At 47.0% G+C, this 20,383-nt stretch overlaps 1 protein-coding gene across 1 annotated transcript; it reads right to left on the reverse strand.

Annotated features, from left to right (window-relative positions):
- Positions 1 to 7,994: 7,994 nt before the first annotated feature.
- LOC127030799 (olfactory receptor 14I1-like) lies at positions 7,995 to 8,951 on the reverse strand. The gene has a single exon (XM_050917535.1). The coding sequence runs from the start codon at positions 8,949 to 8,951 to the stop codon at positions 7,995 to 7,997; it is 957 nt and encodes a 318-aa protein (XP_050773492.1).
- Between the last annotated feature and the right edge of the window lie 11,432 nt (positions 8,952 to 20,383).

Raw genomic sequence — 20,383 nt, forward strand, 5'->3', positions numbered from 1 at the left:
GTGTCCAGTTTAGGGCCCCACACTACAAGAAGTATGTAGAGAAAATGGAAAGAGTCTAGCAGAGAGCAATAAAAAATGATTATGGGGCTGGAGCACGTGATTTATGAGGAGAGGCTGACTGAACTGGCATTGTTTAGTCTGCAGAAGAGAAGAATGAGGGGGGATTTGATAGCTGCTTTCAGCTACCTGAATGGAGGTTTTATAGGGGATGGATCTATATTGTTCTCAGTGGTAGCAGATAACAGAACAAGGAATAATGGTTTCAAGTTGCAGTGGGGGAGGTTTAGGTTGGATATTAGGAAAAACTTTTTCACTAGGAATGGTGAAGCACTGGGATGGATTACCTAGGGAGGTGGCAAAATCACCTTCCTTAAAGGTTTTTAAGGTCAGGCTTGACCAAGCCCAGGCTGAGATAATTTAGTTGGGGATTGGTCCTGCTTTGAGCAGGTAGTTTGACTAGACGACCTCCTGAGGTCCCTTCCAACCCTGATATTCTATGATTCTATGGTTTATACCAACTGACAATCTGCCTTTCCATTTTCCAGAATCTGGATTGTAATTTGTCAATGTATCTGGTCAGGAAAGAGAATCAAAGCATGTTAAAATGTGACCAGATGAAACAGCTAAAAGTTCAAACACTTAATAATAATCAAGACCTGATTGTAAATGAGCACTGGGCATGAAATGGTCATAGAAATTCTGTGGTTCTCCTTTAATGTCACTTATATTATATGCACAAATATTGTAGTAATAATAACAGTAACAATAAGCAGCTAACTTCTGTGATACGGGGCACGTTTTGTCACCTTTGGATCCTTGTGGGATAAAACACCCTTGGCCAAATCCAGATCCCTTTAAAGTAAATGGCTAAATCCTAGTTGTTACGGTTACAGGCCTAGTTGCATCTATCACCTGTCAGGGATGATCTAAATAATACTGAGTCCTGCTTTGAGTGCAGGGGACTGGACTAGAAGACCTTTTGTTGTTCCTTCCAGTCCTACAATCCTATGATTCTGTGATTCTCTGGTCTCTCTGAATGCACATCTTCTGATTTGTGCTTCATGCCTGCACATTTCCATAGGGTGGAAACTCATTATTCTTCTTCGAGTGCTTGCTCATATCCATTCCAATTAGGTGTGCGTGCGCCGCGTGCACGTTCGTAGGAGACTTTTTACCCTAGCAACACTCGGTGGGCCAGCAGGTCGCCCCCTGGAGTGGCGCTGGTATGGCGCCTGATATATACCCCTGCTGGCCCGCCCGTTCCTCAGTTCCTTCTTACCGCCGGTGTCGGTCGTTGCAACTGTGGAGCACGGCTAGCTGTTCTCCACCTCCCTAGCATTTCACTCTTCTATAGTATTGTGTATAGAGTTCTTTAATAGTATTAGTTATAGTTAGTATAAAGTTAGTTAAAAGTAGTTTGTAAATAGTTATAGAGGATAGGGGGTTCGCCCCTTTTCCTCCCTGCACTGCCGGGGCCCATGCCTGGCTCACCCAGATTTAAGCCTTGTGTGGCCTGTCATTGGCCGATGCCCACAGGAGATCCGCACGACTCCTGTCTGAGGTGCCTAGGCGAGTCCCACCTTGTGGACAAGTGCCGGATCTGCAAGGCGTTCAAGCCCCGTACGAAAAAGGAGCGGGACAGTCGCCTGAAGCAGATCTTGAAGGAGGCAGCACTCACTCCCCCACCGTCGGCACCGACTTCAGCACCGGGACCAAGCGTCGCATCCGCTCCGGATCACCCGATGCCAGCAAATACTCCATCCCGCTCGGCACCAGCCCGGCACCCTAGCCGGCACTGCTCCCTCTCCCTGAGGAGCAAGAAGCATAGAACTCCTGCGGTACCTACAGCTGCACTGCAGTCGGAGTGTGCTTCTAAGTCTGACCACCCGGCACTGTCATCCGCTGCGGCACCGACCGTTGCCGCACCGTCGACTCCGGCTTCTCAGCAGCCGTTGAGTCCAGTGCCTCTCAGCTCCCCAGCAAGAACAGCGGTTGAGCTTGTCGCGCCCTCTACACCAGAGACCTTGTCCATCGCACACGACCTCATCACCCTGACGGAGCCCGAGCTGCCCCAACCCCTGGCACCTCCAGTGCGGGTTATCCAATTGATGGGCAAGCCCGCCATAGTGCGGCCGCGTTCACCGGGCACTACTGAGCATCAGTCCCGCTCTAGATCAAGAGACTATGCTCAGCGTAGCTGCTCGAGATCAGGACGCCACTAGCAGTCCCAGGACTGCTCCCCGCAGTACCGGTCGTACTCGCGGCACCGATCAAGATCCCAGTCGCCGTCATACCACTCTCGGCACCGATCCAGATCCAAGCACTGGCGTTCTTACCGCAGCCGGCCCTGGCACGGCAGCGTGCAGCACCGGTCGACCTCCCGGCACCGAGCTGGTAGCAGGTCCCGGTCAAGATCTAGGTACTGCCATGACTCCTGGTACCGATCACCGGCACCACGCAGAGAGGACATCGGCATGCACAGGGCCCTGCTGCAGTCATCTACGGCTCCTCCATGGCCTTCAAGGCACTCGTCTGCCTCCTCTCGTATGGACAGCGCCTCTTAAGGGGGTTCGGACGTACAAGCCCACCCGGACCAGGGACCACCACAATGGCCCTTTTGGATGCCCTGGGCATACCACCAAGCCCAGGGTGAACCTTTCGGCCCAGCCCGCTCCAGTCATTCGGAGCGTCGTGTACCAGAGGCCAAAGTCAGCCACGCCCCCCCTCAGATTTGGAGGAAGACCCTGCAAATCCTATGGAGCAACAGGATGCCCTGGAGACGGAGGTCCCTCAGGATGAGGCTTCCATACAGAAACCACTTCTCTCTGGGTTGTTGTCTTCCTCGTCCCCAGATGAGGCGGTAGCGGGCACATCTTCAACAGGGCTCCCGCTCATTGACCTCAGGGCGCATCAGGACCTTCTACGGCGAGTTGCCCAAAACATGAACCTCCCTGTAAAGGAGGTCCCTGAAGTGGAGGACCAAGTGGTCAGCATTCTCTCTGCGGAGACACCGACCAGGGTGGCCCTCCCCTTCATCAAAATGATACAAGCGAAGGCGGACACCATATGGCAGTCTTCGGCCTCCATTCCACCCACGGCCCGCGGAGTGGAAAGAAAATGTATGTTACCATCCAAGGGATATGAGTACCTCTATGTACATCCCGCTTCTTGCTCGTTGGTGGTGCAGTCAGTCAACAAGCGGGAACGTCACGGCCAGCAAGCTCCTGCGCCAAAATCCAGGGAAGCCAGGCGCATGGACTTGCTAGGCCGCAAGATTTACTCTGCGGGAGGCCTTCATCTCCATGTGGCGAACCAACAAGCCCTCTAGAGCAGTTAGAGCCTCAACACCTGGCAGGCTGTCGGCAAATTTACAGAGCTGCTTCCCCAGGACTTGTGCCAGGAATTTTCATCTCTCCTAGAAGAGGGCAGGAGGGTTGCTAGGACCTTGCTACAAGCGTCCTTAGATGCCGCAGATTCGGCAGCAAGAACGCTGGCATCGGGCGTAGCCATGCATCGAATATCGTGGCTGCAGGCTTCTGGACTACCGCCAGAGCTACAGTACACAATCCAGGACCTGCCATTCGATGGGCAAGGTCTCTTTTCTGAGAAAACGGATCCCAGGCTGCAGAGCCTGAAGGATAACCGGGTCATCATGCGTTCCCTGGGAATGCACTCGCCCCAGACTCAGAGAAGACCATTCCACCCATACACTCAGCACCCTTACCCTCCGCCTCGCCCCAGACAAGACTTTAACCGGAGGCGAGGCCGGCCGACCCGTAGAAGTCAGTCGGGGCCTCAAAGGGGTAATAACTCTGGGTCCAACAAGCTACCGCAGGGACCCAAGACAAACTTTTGAGGGTGCGCCTGAGAGCAGCTCACCAATCCCTTCCCTGGATCCTCTTCATTTCCTCAACCGCCTCCGCCCCTTCCTGCCGGCCTGGTCCCAACTAACTTCGGATAGTTGGGTCCTGCGCACGGTGGAGTTTGGATACCATCTTCAGTTTATTTCTCCACCCCCTTCCCATCTTCCCTCCTCGTCCCTCTTCAGGGACCCCTCTCACGAGCAACTTATCATCCAGGAGGTTCACAAGCTCCTGCTCATCGGAGCTATAGAGGAGGTGCCAAAGGAGTTGAGGGGCAAGGAGTTTTATTCCCTGTACTTCTTAATCCCCAAGTCAAAAGGGGGCCTTTGACTCATCCTGGACCTGCGAGGGCTGAACAAATTCCTCAAAAAGGTCAAGTTCCACATGGTATCCTTAGGCACCACCATTCCTTCCCTGGATCCCGGAGATTGGTACTCCGCTCTCGACATGAAGGACACATACTTCCACATTTTCCCCCACACAGGGGGTATCTTCGCTTTGTGGTAAATCAGGACCATTACCAATTCACGGTCCTCCCCTTTGGGCTCTCCTCGGCCCCTCAGGTTTTCACCAAATGTATGGCGGTCGTCTCTGCTTCCCTGCGCCATCGTCATATCCGTGTCTTCCCTTACCTCGACGACTGGCTCATCCGAGGCACCTCGGAGGTGCAGGTGATCGGTCACATCACCATCATCAGAGAGCTGTTTGCAAATCTAGGCTTGACCATCAACCCAGACAAGTCCACTATGGTGCCCACGCAGAGCATAGAGTTCATTGGGGCAATGCTGGACTCCAACCTTGCGACAGCCAGCCTCCCCCGGCACCGATTCCAAGCCATAGCGTCCATGGTCACAAGCCTACAAGCCTTCCCAACCACGTCAGCTGGAACTTGCCTCACTCTCCTGGGGCACATGGCCGCATGCACCTTTGTCACCAAGCATGCCAGACTCCGCATGCGCCCGCTGCAGACCTGGCTCACGTCGGTCTATTGTCCAGGCAGGGACGCCCTAGACACAATCATAATGATTCCACCGTATGTTCTAGGCTCCCTCATCTGGTGGACAACGCCCTCCCAAGTGTATACGGGCCTACCATTTCACGCCCCTCAGCCCTCAGAGTCCTTGATAACAGATGTGTCATCGCTGGGCTGGGGTGCACACCTGGGGACCCTGCGTACACAGGGTCTATGGTCGCAGAGAGAGCTGACTCTTCACATCAATGTGCGAGAGCTGCTGGTGGTTCGCCTAGCCTGCCAAATGTTTCAATGCCATTTACATGGCTGTTGTGTTGCAGTGTTCACGGACAACACAACGGCCATGTATTACATCAACAAGCAGGGCGGGACGTGGTCCTCCCAGCTGTGTCAGGAAGCAATATGTCTGTGGGACTTTTGCATAGCCCAATCTATTCATCTAGTGGCCTCCTTTCTCCCGGGAGTGCGGAACACCCTTGTGGATCACCTGAGCAGATCCTTTCTATCCCACGAATGGTCCATCCATCCAGACGTCCTCTATTCGGTTTTCCGGAGGTGGGAGTTTCCCCAGATAGACCTGTTCGCCTCCAGATTGAACAGGAAATGCCAGGTGTTCTGCTCCCTTCAGGGTCGCTCCCTGGGCTCCCTGTCGGACGCTTTCTTCATTCCGTGGACGGGTCGGCTTTGCTACGCGTTTCCACCCTTCCTGCTCGTCCACTGAGTCCTGATCAAGGTCTGGAGAGACAAGGCCCGCCTCATCCTGATCGCTCTGGCTTGGCCGAGGCAGCCCGGGTACACTATGCTGCTCGATCTGTCCCTGGCGGACCCAATCGCCCTACCTCCTTGGCCGGATCTGATCACGCAGGACTTCTGCAGGATGCGCCATCCAGATCTACAGTCCCTTCATCTGACTGCATGGCTCCTGGCTGGTTAAGCCAGTCAGAATTGCGCTGTTCTGAGGCAGTACAACAAGTGCTGATGGGCAGCAGGAAGCCTTCTACATGCTCTACCTACCTCGCAGAATGGAAGCGCTTCTGCTGCTGGTGCAACCAGCATGGCCATGACCCACTCTCCGTGCTAGTCCCCAGCATTCTGGACTACATGTGGTCTCTCAAGCAGCAGGGATTGGCAATCTCCTCTCTGCGGGTCCACCTCGCGGCTATATCCACCTTCCATCCAGGCGAGGCTGGCAAGTCCATGTTTTCCCACCCCATGGTGTCAAGATTCATCAAGGGCTTGGAGCGACTATTCCCTCAGGTCAAGTGGCCTACCCCTTCCTGGGACCTGAACCTTTTCTTGACCAGGCTCATGGCGCCCTCTTTCGAACCTTTAGCCGCATGCTCGCTGCTGTACCTGTCTTGGAAAGGGGCCTTCCTAGTCGCTATCACGTTGGCTCGACGAGTCTCGGAGCTTCGAGCTCTGACCGTGGACCCTCCGTACACTGTATTCCACAAAGACAAGGTACAGCTGCGACTGCACCCGGCGTTTCTCCCTAAGGTCGTCTCCGCCTTCCATATTAACCAAAACGTCTTCCTGCCAATCTTTTACCCAAAGCCGCATTCATCCCGTCGAGAGCAACAGCTCCATTCCTTGGATGTCCGAAGGGCTCTCACGTTCTACATTGAGAGGACTAAACCATTCTGACATTCACCACAACTATTTATGGCAGTAGCAGAACGCATGAAGGGCATGGCAATCTCCTCCGAGAGTATCGCATCCTGGGTCACGTCCTGCATTCGGACATGTTACGATTTGGCCCATGTTCCAACGGGACCCCTTACCGCCCATTCTACCAGGGCTCAGGCTTCGTCTGCCGCGTTTTTGGCACATGTCCCCATACAGGAAATCTGCCGCGCGGCCACCTGGTCTTCTGTGCATACCTTTGCATCACACTATGCTCTGGTGCAGCAGGCTAGAGACGACGATGCCTTCGGCACAGCGTTTTTGCAGTCCGCCACATCTCGCTCCGACCCCACCGCCTAGGTAAGGCTTGGGAATCACCTAATTGGAATGGATATGAGCAAACACTCGAAGAAGAAAAGACGGTTACTCACCTTTGTAACTGTTGTTCTTCGAGATGTGTTGCTCATATCCATTCCACACCCGCCCTCCTTCCCCACTGTCGGAGTAGCCGACAAGAAGGAACTGAGGAGCGGGCGGGCCAGCAAGGGTATATATCAGGCGCCATACCTGCGCCATTCCAGGGGGTGACCTGCTGGCCCACCGAGTGTTGCTAGGGTAAAAAGTCTCCGACGAACGTGCACGCAGCGCGCGCACACCTAATTGGAATGGATATGAGCAACACATCTAGAAGAACAACAGTTACAAAGGTGAGTAACTGTCTTTTCTCTCACTTTTATACTGAGACCCAGGCTACAGCACTGAGTGCACCAACCATGATTTCTCAGCTAGTCTGATTGGGTTTGGGTCCTGCTCTTCCCACAGAGCTGTGACCAGTCGTATGTTGAGTGACCAGCTGGTCTTTTCCAAAGTATAATTTATTTAGCATAGCAGGAACAAAGAAAACTGTGCTCAGACCCATCATTACTAACAGACTAAAATCCCATCAGCATTAAAATAATCATTTGAGCAGAAACTCAGCCATCCCTACACCGACAGAAATTATTTCTCATCTCTTGTTCAACATGAGAATCAAAAGTTGAGCCCCCTCCCATGAAAGGCATGACACACTGACACCCCCAGTACGTGGAGAGAACAATAAAGAAAGAGGGGAAAAGACACATGCATCTAAGCAAACATACCCCACTCTCTGCAATTCACAGAAAACAGAACAACCAGCAAAACAAAACAAGAAACAGAGGCAATCAAGAAAATAAAACATCTCTTATCCCAAACATAAATATTACCCCTCCCCCACAAAAAAGAAGAGATGAGCCAGAGAGTAAATGAAATTGACAAATGACTTTGCCGTAGCTACTGATTTACTGTGTATGGTGCTCTGATGATGGAGTGATGGTAGCCATATAAATCCTTAAGATGGATTAATAGATAGGTTCCGACCTCATTTACACTGGTTAATTCTACAGTAACTCCACCGACTTCAGTGGAATTCGTCTGTACATTGCAGGTGATTTTCCCATGGAAAGAATATTTCTATGTATTGAATGTAGCTATAATGAAACACAATAAAATGACAGTTATGAGAAAAAGACAAATATATTGTTCTTGGTAAATAATGTCCACACATTCAGCCTCCTCAGGGCAGCTTTGATCTCCTTCTTCGTCAGGCTGTAGATGACTGGATTCATTGTTGGAGGTACTACAGAATACAGAACAGCCATCACAAGATCCATCCTTGATGCTGAGCTAGAGGTGGGTTTCAGGTGGGCAAAGATGCCAGTGCAAAACAACAAGGAGACCACAGTGAGGTGAGGGAGACAGGTGAAGAAGACTTTACATTGGCCCTGCTCAGAGGGGATTCTCAGCACTGTCATGAAGATGTGAACATATGATGCAATTATTAAAGCAAAGCAGCTTAATATCAAGCATGCACTAAAGCCAAGAATGCCAACTTCACTGAGGTGTGAATCAGAGCAAGCGAGCTTGAGTAGCTGGGGGATTTCACAGAAGAACTGGTTGATGACATTCAACTGGTAGAATGGTAACCTGAAGATGTTCCCAGTGTGCAAGGCAGAGTAGACAATACCAGTAATCCAGGCACTGGCTGCCATTTGGACACAAGCATCCCTGTTCATCACTCTGTCATAGTCCAGTGGTTGGCAGATGGTAATGTATCGGTCATACGCCATGACAGTGAGTAAAGTGATATTGGCTGCTGCAAAGAAGACAAAGAGAAAGACTTGGGCAATGCGTCCAGCATAGGAAATTGACTTAGTGTTCAATAAGGAGTTGGCCGTGGATTTGGTGACAAGGACAGAGATGGATCCAAGGTCTAGGATGGACATATTAATCAGGAAAAAATACATGGGGGTGTGAAGATGGGGGTCAAGAGCTACAGCTGTGATGATGAGAAGATTCCCAATTAAGGTTGCCAGGTAAATTACCAGAAACATCACAACATGTAAAATCTGCAGCTCTGGGACATCAGAGAATACCAGGAGAAGGAACTTGGTCACAGTGGTTTGGCTGGACATTTTCTTCCTCAGTTCATTGTGTCTTGCCTGTGCAGGGAAGAATAAAGACTATGGTCATCATTTTAGTCTGCATTTCATTATAGCTATATTCAACTGCTGAAGATATTCTTTAATGATTTCTAATGATATGACTGTCACAGGAGCACAGCACTCATTAGTTCCATGACCAGGCATGGTGAATGCTCCTTTCCCCTGACAATCAGACCATTAGTCAAGTGCATTATTGTACCGGTGTAAACTGGCATTTCTCCTAGTGTTGCTGGGTCATTTTTCACCATCGGAGGATCTGGCTTGATGAAATGTAGTATAAAGGCTGGAACAAATTACAAACTAAACCCAACACTACTAACAATGGTCCCTCTATTCTGAGAAATAGCCAGCTGACAACTTGGGCATGAAACTGAAGTACTAGAATATGCCAGCATAGCCTCATTCCCACTCTCTGAGGCTACACTCCATAGACTCACCTTGCATCCAAAATGTCAGCTTATCTGTTATGATTCCACCACAGCAGCACGTCAATGGCCTGCTGCTCGATTAAAAACTGATTTACAGCAGCGAATACCAGCTGTGCTTCCATCGGCATGGCATGATGATCTTGGAGAATCAGTAGCTCCTGGGTGGTGGTGTTCACTTCTGTGAATTTAGGTCTGTGCTATGTGGCTCGTTGGCCATCAGTACACTTAGGTTCTATGTTTGGCTCTGTCACTGGCCTGCTCTCTGACCTTGGGCCAGTCACTTTGACCTTTCTGTGCCTTTTTTTCCCCTTTCAATTTTTATCTGTGTGTAATTACTGCTTTTGTAACCCACAGTCCTCCTGGGTGTGGGTTACAAAAGTGGTACCGAGACCATCTTAGAGCTTAACAAGTCTTCTCTTTAGCCTTAGCTAAGGGGTTTGTGGCCTTTAGCTTGTGGAGTTAGCTCCAGATATCCTAAATTCAGTCCTGCCCACCAACACCCAGGGTCTATTGCTGTTACACTTTGAAACAGAAATGCAAACAAGGTTGCAATAGAATGAAGTCATTTGAAATTAGACAGTATCAATGTCCACAGCACTTCTTTAAAGTTTAAGGCTCATTGCAAATTGTCTGTTGATATTTTTTATGGAAATTTGGCTTTTTTCACCTAAAGAATGTGTGTTTTACTACTAAAAATATGTTTTTCATCTTAAAAGTTTCAGCTTTCAGCTGAAAAAGTTTGATTGTCCACAACTGGCTAAAAAAAATCATTTTTTTGTTTGTTTTTTAAAAGAAAACGTCAGCATTTTCCAGAAGGGAGAAAAATTCTGACCAGGTATTTGATTAAATTGATAGTAAAAATCTTAAAAGAGTTCAGATTACAATTAATATTTATGTTCTTAAATTTCCCCTCTATATTAATTCCCAACAATATTTAACTGAAGTAGCAAACTTACTGTCTTGGAATTTGTAGACTTTTTCCCAAATTGTGATGCATTCTGTCATCCACTGCCTGGATTCTTTGGTCAATATCATCTATCTATCTATCTATCTCATTTCCCACACCACAGTGATGTCTTGATGGCAAAGGCACAACTGCCTAAGAATCCTCACTCTTACCTGCTCAACACTTAAAACTTAGATCAACATAGCTGTACCACTCAAGGCTGTACATTCACACTCCAGAGTGGTGTAGCTATGCTGCTTTCACTCCTGGTGTAGATGGAGCAAAATCAATGGAAAAAATATATGTGAAGATCCAAGTCCCATAACTCAGGGAGGTGATATTCCTACATAACCACCCTTTCCATCACTGCAGGCTGTGGCTACTCTACAGGGTTCCTCTGGCACATCTACCATGCTGTAGCTATGCTGTTATAGCCCTCGTAGAGTAGACATGGCTTTTGAGACAGAACTGACTGTTGCGCTCTGCAAATGAGCTGTGTGTAGCCGGCTTTGATCGTCACCGGCATTAGACAAGCAACACTGCAGGAAGGTGACTTATCCACGTCTAATTTGTAAGAGCTAGAGAGACTCATTCCCTGGAGCCCTGAACAGCTCAGAAGCAGAGGCCCAGAGGCAAAAGTTCATGAATTTATCAATTTTAAATCCAAAATGTACCATTATTATCCTGTAATTTAATTCCAGCACAACACAGTCCCTAGAATCTCCCCCAGAGTTTCCTGATCGCAGCCTAGCTTCTGTGTAATCTATTGGCTAGAGCCGCAAAGGGTTTTAGGAACCTACAGATAAAGCCAAGTGCCTAGTGGGATTTATCAAATCTCCTAAGTGAGCCAAAAGTCTAAATCTCATAGACTTTCAATGGGAGTTAGGTGCACAACCTGCTTAGGTGCTTTTGTAAATACCACTGGGAACCTATTAGAATTTTTGTGAAATCCCTTTGTAAATTTTCATAATCTGCTTTGAGCTTAACGATTTTGAGTAATTTTGTATCATCCTCAAATTTTGCCACTTCATTGTTTATCCAATTTTTCCAGATCACATAGTAAGTTGAATAGCACTGGTCTCAATACAGATCTCTGGGAGACACCACTGTTTACCACTTTCCATTCGTAGAACTGACCATTTACTCCTACCTTTTGTTTTCTGTCTTTTAATCAATTACTGATTCATGAAAGGGCTTTCTTTCTTATGCTATGACTGCTTATTTTGAATAGAAGACTTTGATGAAGGACATTGTCAAAGGTTTTCTAAAAGGCCAGGTACATTGGATAATCATTGCTCATTTGTTTATTGACCCCACCCCTCAAAGAATTCTAGCAGAGGAAAGAGTAGAAACCAGATCAACAGAATGAGCCAAATTTATCCCAGGAAGAAATCCAAATATTTCCAATTAAAGGCATTAGGAAAGGGAGCGAGGGGATTTGTGGCAGAATCTGGAACCATACCATGTACTCTTGCACCATGATGTGAACTATGACTGGGATTTTCAGAACAATTTAAGGAAATTAGGTGCTCAGTTCCCATTGACTACCCAATGTTATGTACCTAACTCCATTAGATCTCTTTGAATAGCCCATTCTTAATACACAAATATTACTATCATGTGCCCTGTTGTTCCTTCCATCACCCACATCAGCGGCATCATTCAGCATGGGACTGAAATCTTACATTTTGCATTCGGAATACAAAGAAACTCAGGTAGCAGCTGTACAATATTTTCCTAGTCACTTGAAATGTGCTCAGAAACCAACATCCTAGTGCAAGCCCAAATCTGTAAACCTGGACTCTGAGACCTGGGTTTTTCTTTGCCATGAAGACATACTCTCTGTCTATCTAATCACTGTATTCTTTCTGCATTTGATTACATCTACATGGAATGCAAGGCCAGTGTTTATGATGGTACTTCTCCATTTACACAAAGGTTACAATAAAATGATCCCTCACAAATAACTTACCCCAGTGGTTATTTCATGACTGAGTTTATCCCAGTGTCTTTGGGCAGAAACTCACCAGCGTTAAGCATGGATGTCAATGGAATGACTCTGCATAGGTCCAGCTGAGCTGGAAGTCAAACACTTACAAACCTTCCACTCGTCTTCTCCAGGGTACCTTTAGCCATATTTGGATCCTCGTGTGTATTAACCATTTGCCAAACCTGAATCCCTTCAAAGGGAGAGATTAAACCCCGGCAACAAAAAAAGGATCAAATTTTTACCTCATTTTCCCAAATCAGCTTGTCTTTAGGATACATGTCAAAAATGTGCTCTTCCAGAAAGCCTTTCCATCCTAGGAAAAATACCATGGTATTGATGTATGTCTTTAGGTACAAAATAATAAAAGGATGTGTATTCATGGGTCCAGGCACCCTTATTACCCATCAATAACACAATAAAATCCTAGATGCATTAACATAATAATCTCAACATTAGTTCAGAGACTTGGATACCCAGGGAAACTCTTCTGCCCTCTTGTGTCATTGTGGGGAACAAATCTTCTCCCTCAGAAAACCCCATTAAAGAGCTGGCATATGGGTAAACCAAGAAAGAACAAAACATTTACTACTGCATGTAACTAATCATTCCTATTCCCCAAGTACATCTACCCCAGAAAACTAAATGTCTGGAACAATGAGACAAATCAATCAATCCATTGCTAAAAAGAAACACAGTTAGATGAGCTAAATTATAAAATGCCAAAAATCTCTATCTCCAAACAGAACTTTTTAACTTTGAAATGGAGAAAACCAGATGGTTCATAAAGTCCACTAGGGACTTCCTCAGGCTAATGATTTTGTGTGGAAGGTGCTCAGGTACAGTGACGATGGGTGGCAATATAAAACTCTAGAAAAATACACTTATAGATTTTGATTTTATTTATACTTGTGGAATCCTAAATATAAGAACACAAGAGCAGCCATACTGGGTCAGACCAAAGGTCCATCTAGCCTAGTTTCCTGTCTTCCTACAGTCATCAATGCCAGGTGCCCCAGAGGGAATGAACAGAACAGGTAATCCTCAAGTGATCCAAAACCTGTCGCTCATTACCAGCTTCTGGTAAATAGAGGCTAGGGACACCATTCCTGCCCATTCTGGCTAATAGCCATTGATGGACCTATCCTCCATGAATTTGTCTAGTTCTTTTTTGAACCCTGTTATAGTCTTGGCCTTCACAATATCCTCTGGCAAAGAGTTCCACAGGTTGACAGTGCATTGTGTAAAGTGCTTTGTCTATAGGACACATGTCAAAATCTTGTTCTTCCAGAGAGCCTTTCCATCCGAAAGAAACTGATTAACTTCAGCTGTGTTAGTCCGTTTTGTGTTTGTTTGTTTGCTTGTTTTGTTGTTTTTTTTACCACCATAAAAGCAGCATTTTGCGTAAACGGATTACGCATCATGTTCTCGTGGACACAACATTTTCACCCATTGGTTAGATTAATTAGGAAACACAGAATTAAACCATGGTCATGAGAGACAGATGGGCATTTTATTTTTGATGAGTAATCTCCCCTTAGTCAGTTTCTTCATGGAGCTTTGATCTCATTGTTCCTCACCCTGTAGATGATCGGGTTCATCATGGGAGGCACCACAGCATAGAGAACACCCACCACAAGATCCAGACCTGACCGAGACCTGGAGGTGGGTTTCAAGTAGGCAAAGGTCCCAGTGCAAAGTAACAAGGAGGCCACAATGAGGTGAGGAGAGCATATGGAGAAGGCTTTATGCCGGACCTGCTCAGAAGGGATTCTTAGCACTGTGGTGAAGATTTGAACATAAGACATTACTATTAAAACAAAAAGGCTTAACTCTAACAGTGCATTAAAGGCAATAATCCCAACTTCACTGAGATATGAGTCAGAGCAGGCGATCTAGAGGAGCTGGGAGATTTCACAGAAGAATTGATCCACAATGTTACCTCTACAGAATGATATTGCAAATATGTTCCCAGTGTGCAAAGCAGAATTGAGAAGACCACTGATCCAGGCACTGTCTGCCATTTGGACACAAACTCCCCTGTTCATTACAGTCTCATAGTGCAGCGGTTTGCAGATGGCCACATATTGGTCGTATGCCATGACAGTGAGTAGGGCAAAGTCTGCCGAAGTGAAGAAGAAGAAGAGAAAGACTTGGGTGACACATCCAGCATAAGAAATAGTTCTGGTGTTCAATAGAGAATTGGCCATGGACTTGGGGACAGTGACAGAGATGGATCCAATGTCTAGGATGGACAAATTCATCAGGAAGAAGTACAAGGGGGTGTTAAGGTGGTGGTCAAGGGGTACTACTGTGATAACAAGGAGATTCCCTGTCAGGGTCATCAGGTAAATCCCTAGAAACACCACAAAGTGTAAAATCTGCAGCTCTCAAACCTCAGAGAATCCCAAGAGAAGGAACTCAGTCACGGTGGTCTGATTGGACATTTTCCTACTCAATTCATCATGTGCTGCCTGTGGAGAGAAGGACAAGGGCAATGGTGAGGCTAAAGCACTCCTGCTTCCTCATCTCTGACAACCACTCTAGTCATCAGGCACATTATCACACCAATCATTAGAGTAGCTCTAATGACACGGATACATGGAGTACCTGCTCATTTGCTGACTCCTCGGGGAGACCTGTACAGAGGAACATAAGAACATAAGAACGGTCATACTGGGTCAGACCAAAGGTCCATCCAATCCAATATCCTGTTTCCCGACAATGGCCAATACCAGGTGCCCCAGAGGGAGTGAATCTAACAGGTAATGGTCAAGTGATCTCTCTCCAGCTGTCCATCACCATCCTCTGACAAACAGAGGCTAGGAGAACCTCACTGTAGCGATGGAAGGTGCCATCGCTTGTTCATGGTTCTGGGTAAAAAACATCTTGTTTCTAAAAAGCACATGAGAAGAAGATGACACAAGTATAAACGCCTATAGATCCCTCACAGTCAATGGAGTGGCATCCATTTTCACCTTTAGACAATCTGGTTCAAGAAGTGGCTTCACAAATTGCAGTGTAAATATGGAACTAATTACAACCCAAACCGATCCATCCTCAGAATGATGGCTGTCCAACTGAAACAACGGAAAGACATTTCATGATAGGAAACTAAATGAGTTATACAAAGTGTGGGCTGAGAGGGGAAATGATCGCTTTCCGAGAATATATCAGAGGTGTTACAGATAAGAGCAAGCCCCTGTTCCTGGACACCCACTGGAATAGCTGTGTGGGCAATACAAGCCTTTGTGTTCTGTAAACCCATGGGTTGTGTTAAACTTTTGGAGCCTGAAGGGAATTATAGAATCATAGAATATCAGGGTTGGAAGGGATCTCAGGAAGTCATCTAGTCCAACCCCCCGCTCAGTGCAGGACCACTCCCCAACTAAATCATCCAAGCTACGACTTTGTCAAGCCTGACCTTAAAAACCCTTAAGGAAGGAGATTCCACCACTTCCCTAGGTCACCCGTTGTAGTGCTTCACGACCCTCCTAGTGAAAACATTTTTCCTAAAATCCAATCTAAACCTCCCCCACTGCAATTTGAGACCATTACTCCTTGTTCTGTCATCTTCCACCATTGAGAACAGTCTAGATTTATCCTCTTTGAACCCCCTTTCAGGTAGCTGAAAGCAACTGTCAAATCCCCCCTCATTTTTCTCTTCTGCAGACTAAAAAAGCCCAGTTCCCTTAGCCTCTCCTCATAAGTCATGTGCTCCAGCCCCCTAATCATTTTTTTGCCCTCTGCTGGACTATTTCCAATTTTTCTACACCCTTCTTGTAATGTGGGGCCCTAAACTGAACACAGTACTGCAGATGAGTCCTCACCAATGTCAAATAGAGGGGAATAATCACATCTCTCGATCTGCTGGCAATGCCCCTACTTAAACAGCCCAAAATGCCATTAGCATTCTTGGCAACAAGGGCACACTGTTAACTCATATTCAGCTTCTCGTCCGCTGTAACCTCTAATTCCTTTTCTGCTCGACTCCTAGTCTGTAGCAGTGCATGGGAGTCTTCTGTCCTAAGTACAGGACTCCGCACTTGTGCTTGTTGAACCTAATCAGATTTCTTTTGGCACAATCCTCTAACTTTACTAGGTTCTTCTGTATCCTATCTGTAGCTTCAAGACTCCTCAGTACTCAAACTCACCTCTCTCCCACAACTCCACCCCAAAAGTGTGAAGCTTCTAGTTTCACTTCCTTGGGGGCATGCAGTAGTTTTTGAAACAATAACACACACACCCACACATACACTTTTTTCAATCTGTCAACTTTATACTCTTTGTATTGAAGCATATAAAGCATAGAGAATACAAATCACACAAACATCATAAACTCATTGTCCCTCATCAACTCACCCTTCCCTTGGGGTTCCTCTGTGTTCTGTGAGGCAGGCAGGATCCACCATCCACTGCTTACCCTGCCAGAGCCTCCCTCATCTTACTCCGCTGCAAGGTGGCTCTCTTCTCCAGTTGTCCCTTGTCAGTCTATTTAGAGACTCCTGCTGGGGTCCCCTGCTGCTTTTGTTCTGCTTTTTGGTAATTTTCCACTGCTATCAAAGCCCCCTGCCTTAAGACAAAAGGAGGACATGCCTTCTCCCAGCTAGTGCAAACCCATTAACGAATGACTAGGGAGGAGTATAAAAATATTGCTCAGGCATGCAGGAGTGAAATCAGGAAGACCAAATCACACTTGGAGTTGCAGCTAGCAAGGGATGTTAAGAGTAACAAAAAGGGTTTATTCAGGTATGTTATCAACTCAAGGAAAATGTGGATCCTTTACTGAATGAGGGAGGTAATCTAGTAACAGAGCTTGTGGAAAAAGCTAATCTAATCAATGCCTTTATTGCCTCTGCCTTCGCGAACAAGAACATCTCCCAGACTGCTGAACTGGGCAGCACAACATGGGGAGGAGAAGACCAGCCCTCGATGGAGAAAGAAGTGGTTCTGGACTATTTAGAAAAACTGGATGAGTACAAGGCCATGGGGCCGGATGCGCTGCATCCAGGGCCGGCTCCAGGCCACAGCGCGCCAAGCGGGTGCTTGGGGCCGCACTCCGCAGGGGCGCTCATCTGGTTGCTGGGAAGGTGGCAGGTGGCTCCGGTGGAGCTGCTGCAGGTGTGGCTGTGGATGGTCCGCTGCTTCCGCTGCTCTGGTGGACCTCCAGCAGACACGCCTGTGGCAGCTTCACCAGAGTTGTGGGACCATCAGACCCTCCGCAGAAACGCTGTCAGCCGGAGCCACGGGACCAGATGACCGTCCACAGAAATGCCTGTATAAGGTTCACCGGAGCCGCGGGACGGGCGAGCGGCAGAGCACGCCCCGTGGCATGCCGCCATGATTGGGGCGGCAAAATTGCTACAGCCGGCCCTGGCTGCATCCCAGGGTGCTAAAGGAGTTGGCAGACGTGATTGCAGAGCCATTGGCCATTATCTTTGAAAACTCATGGCAATCGGGGGAGGTCCCAGATGATTGGAAAAAGGCTAATGTAGTGCCCATCTTTAAAAAAGGGAAGAAGGATCCGGGGAGCTACAGGCCAGTCAGTCTCACCTCAGTCCCTGGAAAAATCATGGAGCAGGTCCTCAAGGAATCAATTCTAAAGCACTTAGAGAAGAGGAAAGTGATCAGGAATAGTCAGCATGAATTCACCAAATGGCAAGTCATGCCTGACTAAACTAATTAACTTCTATGAGGAGATAACTGGGTCTGTGGATGAGGGGGAAGCAGTGGATGTGTTATTCCTTGACTTTAGCAAAGCTTTTGATACGGTCTCCCACAGGATTCTTGCCAGCAAGTTAGAGAAGTATGGGCTGGATGAATAGACTATAAGGTGGATAGAAAGCTGTCTAGATCGTCAGGGTCAATGGGTAGTGACTAATGATTTAATGTCTAGTTGGCAGCCGGTATCAAGCAAAGTGCCCCAAGGCTCTGTCCTGGGGCCAGTTTTGTTTAATATCTTCATTAATGATCTGGAAGATAGCCTTGACTGCACTCTCAGGAAGTCTGCAGATGACACTAAATTTGGAGGAGTGGTAGATATGCTGGAAGGTAGGGATAAGATACAAAGTGACCTAGACAGATTAGAGGATTGGGGCAAAATAAATCTGATTAGGTTTAACAAGGATAAGTGCAGAGTCCTGTTCTTAGGACAAGTATCAGAAGGGTAGCCATGTTAGTCTGGATCTGTAAAAGCAGAAAAGAATCCTGTGGCACCTTATAGACTAACAAGGGAGCATGAGCTTTCGTAGGTGAATACCTACTTCGTCAGATGCATCTGTCGAAGTAGGTATTCACCTACGAAAGCTCATGCTCCAAAACCTCTGTTAGACTATAAGGTGCCACAGGATTCTTTGCTACTTAGGACAGAAGAATTCCATGCACTGCTAAGTAGTAGGAGCCGAGGGCAAAGTAGCAGTTCTGCAGAAAAGGACCTAGGGGTTACAGTAGATGAGAAGCTGGATATGAGTCAACACTGTGCCCTTGTTGCCAAAAAGGCTAACGGCATTTTGGGCTGTATAAGTAGGGGCATTCCCAGCAGATCGTGAGATGTGATCATTCCCCTCTCTTTGGTATTTGTGAGGCCTCATCTGGAGTACTGTGTCGAATTTAGGGCCCAACACTACAAGAAGTATGTATATAAAATTGAAAGAGTCCAGTGGAGGACAACAAAAATGATTAGGGGGCTGGAGCACATGACTTATGAGGAGAGGCTAAGGGAACTGGGCTTGTTTAGTCTGCAGAAGAGAAAAATGAGGGGGGATTTGATAGCTGCTTTCAACTACCTGAAAGGGGGTTCAAAGAGGATGGATCTAGACTATTCCCAGTGGTAGGAGATGACAGAACAAGGAGTAATGGTCTCAGATTTCAGTGGGGAAGGTTTAGGTTGGATATTAGGAAAAACTTTTTCACTAGAAGGGTGATGAAGCACTGCAATGGGTTACCTAGGGAAGTGCTGGAATCTCCTTCCTTAAAGGTTTTTAAGGTCAGGCTTGACGAAGCCGTAGCTTGGATGATTTAGTTGAGGATTGGTCCTGCTTTGAGCAGGGGTGTCATAAATGGATAGTTAAGAGTCAATAGAACAGAAGTAATTCATATCTCTTTTGCTTGTGAAGGGTTAACAAGATCAGTGAGCCTGGCTGTTACCTGACCAGAGGACCAATCAGGGGACAGGATACTTTCAAATCTTGAGAGAGGGAAGTTTTTGTGTGTGCTGTTTGTTTATGATTGTTGTTCATTCTGGGGGCTCAGAGGGACCAGACGTGCAACCAGGTTTCTCTCCAATCTCTTTGATACAATCTTGTATATGTCCAGAATAGTGAGTACTAGGTAGATAAGGCGAGTAAGGTTTCTGTTTGTTTTCTTTATTTGCAAATGTGTATTTGTCTGGAAGGAGTTCAAATTTGTATTTTGCTAAAAGAATTTTAATTTGTACTTGTATACTTTGGCTGGGAGGGTATTTCCAGTGTCTATAGCTGAAAGACCATGTAACATATTCCATCTTAAATTGACAAAGATAATTTTTACTGTTTTTTCTTTCTTTAATTAAAAGCTTTTCTTGTTTAAGAACCTGATTGGTTTTTTTTTTTTATTCTGGTGAGACCCCAGGAGACTGGGTCTGGATCCACCAGGGAATTGGTGGGGAGAAAGGAGGGAAGGGGGAGAGAAAGGTTAATTTTCTCTCTGTGTTAGGATTTCTTTCTCTCTCAGGGGGTGTCTGGGAGGGGGAGAGAGAAGGAGGGGGAAAGGTGAATTTTCCCATTCTGTTTTATGATTCAAGGAGTTTGAATCACAGTGATCTTCCAGGATAACCCAGGGAGGCGAAGTCTGAGAGAGGCAATGGTGAGGGAAAGGGTTTACTTTCCTTGTGTTAAGATCCAGAGGGTGTGGATCTTGGGGGTCCCCAGGCAAGGTTTTGGAGGGACCAGAGAGTACCAGGCACTGGAATTCCTGATTGGTGGCAGCGCTACAAGTACTAAGCTGGTAATTGAGCTTAGAGGAATTCATGCTGGTACCCCATCTTTTGGACGCTAAGGTTCAG

Source organism: Gopherus flavomarginatus, chromosome 11 (assembly GCF_025201925.1).
Source record: "Gopherus flavomarginatus isolate rGopFla2 chromosome 11, rGopFla2.mat.asm, whole genome shotgun sequence".
Classification (NCBI taxonomy): Eukaryota; Metazoa; Chordata; order Testudines; family Testudinidae; genus Gopherus; species Gopherus flavomarginatus.

Coding starts and splice junctions, on each gene's coding strand:
- LOC127030799 (XM_050917535.1), bottom strand. CDS start 8,951: ATGTCCAGCCAAACCACTGTGACCAAGTTCCTTCTCCTGGTATTCTCT.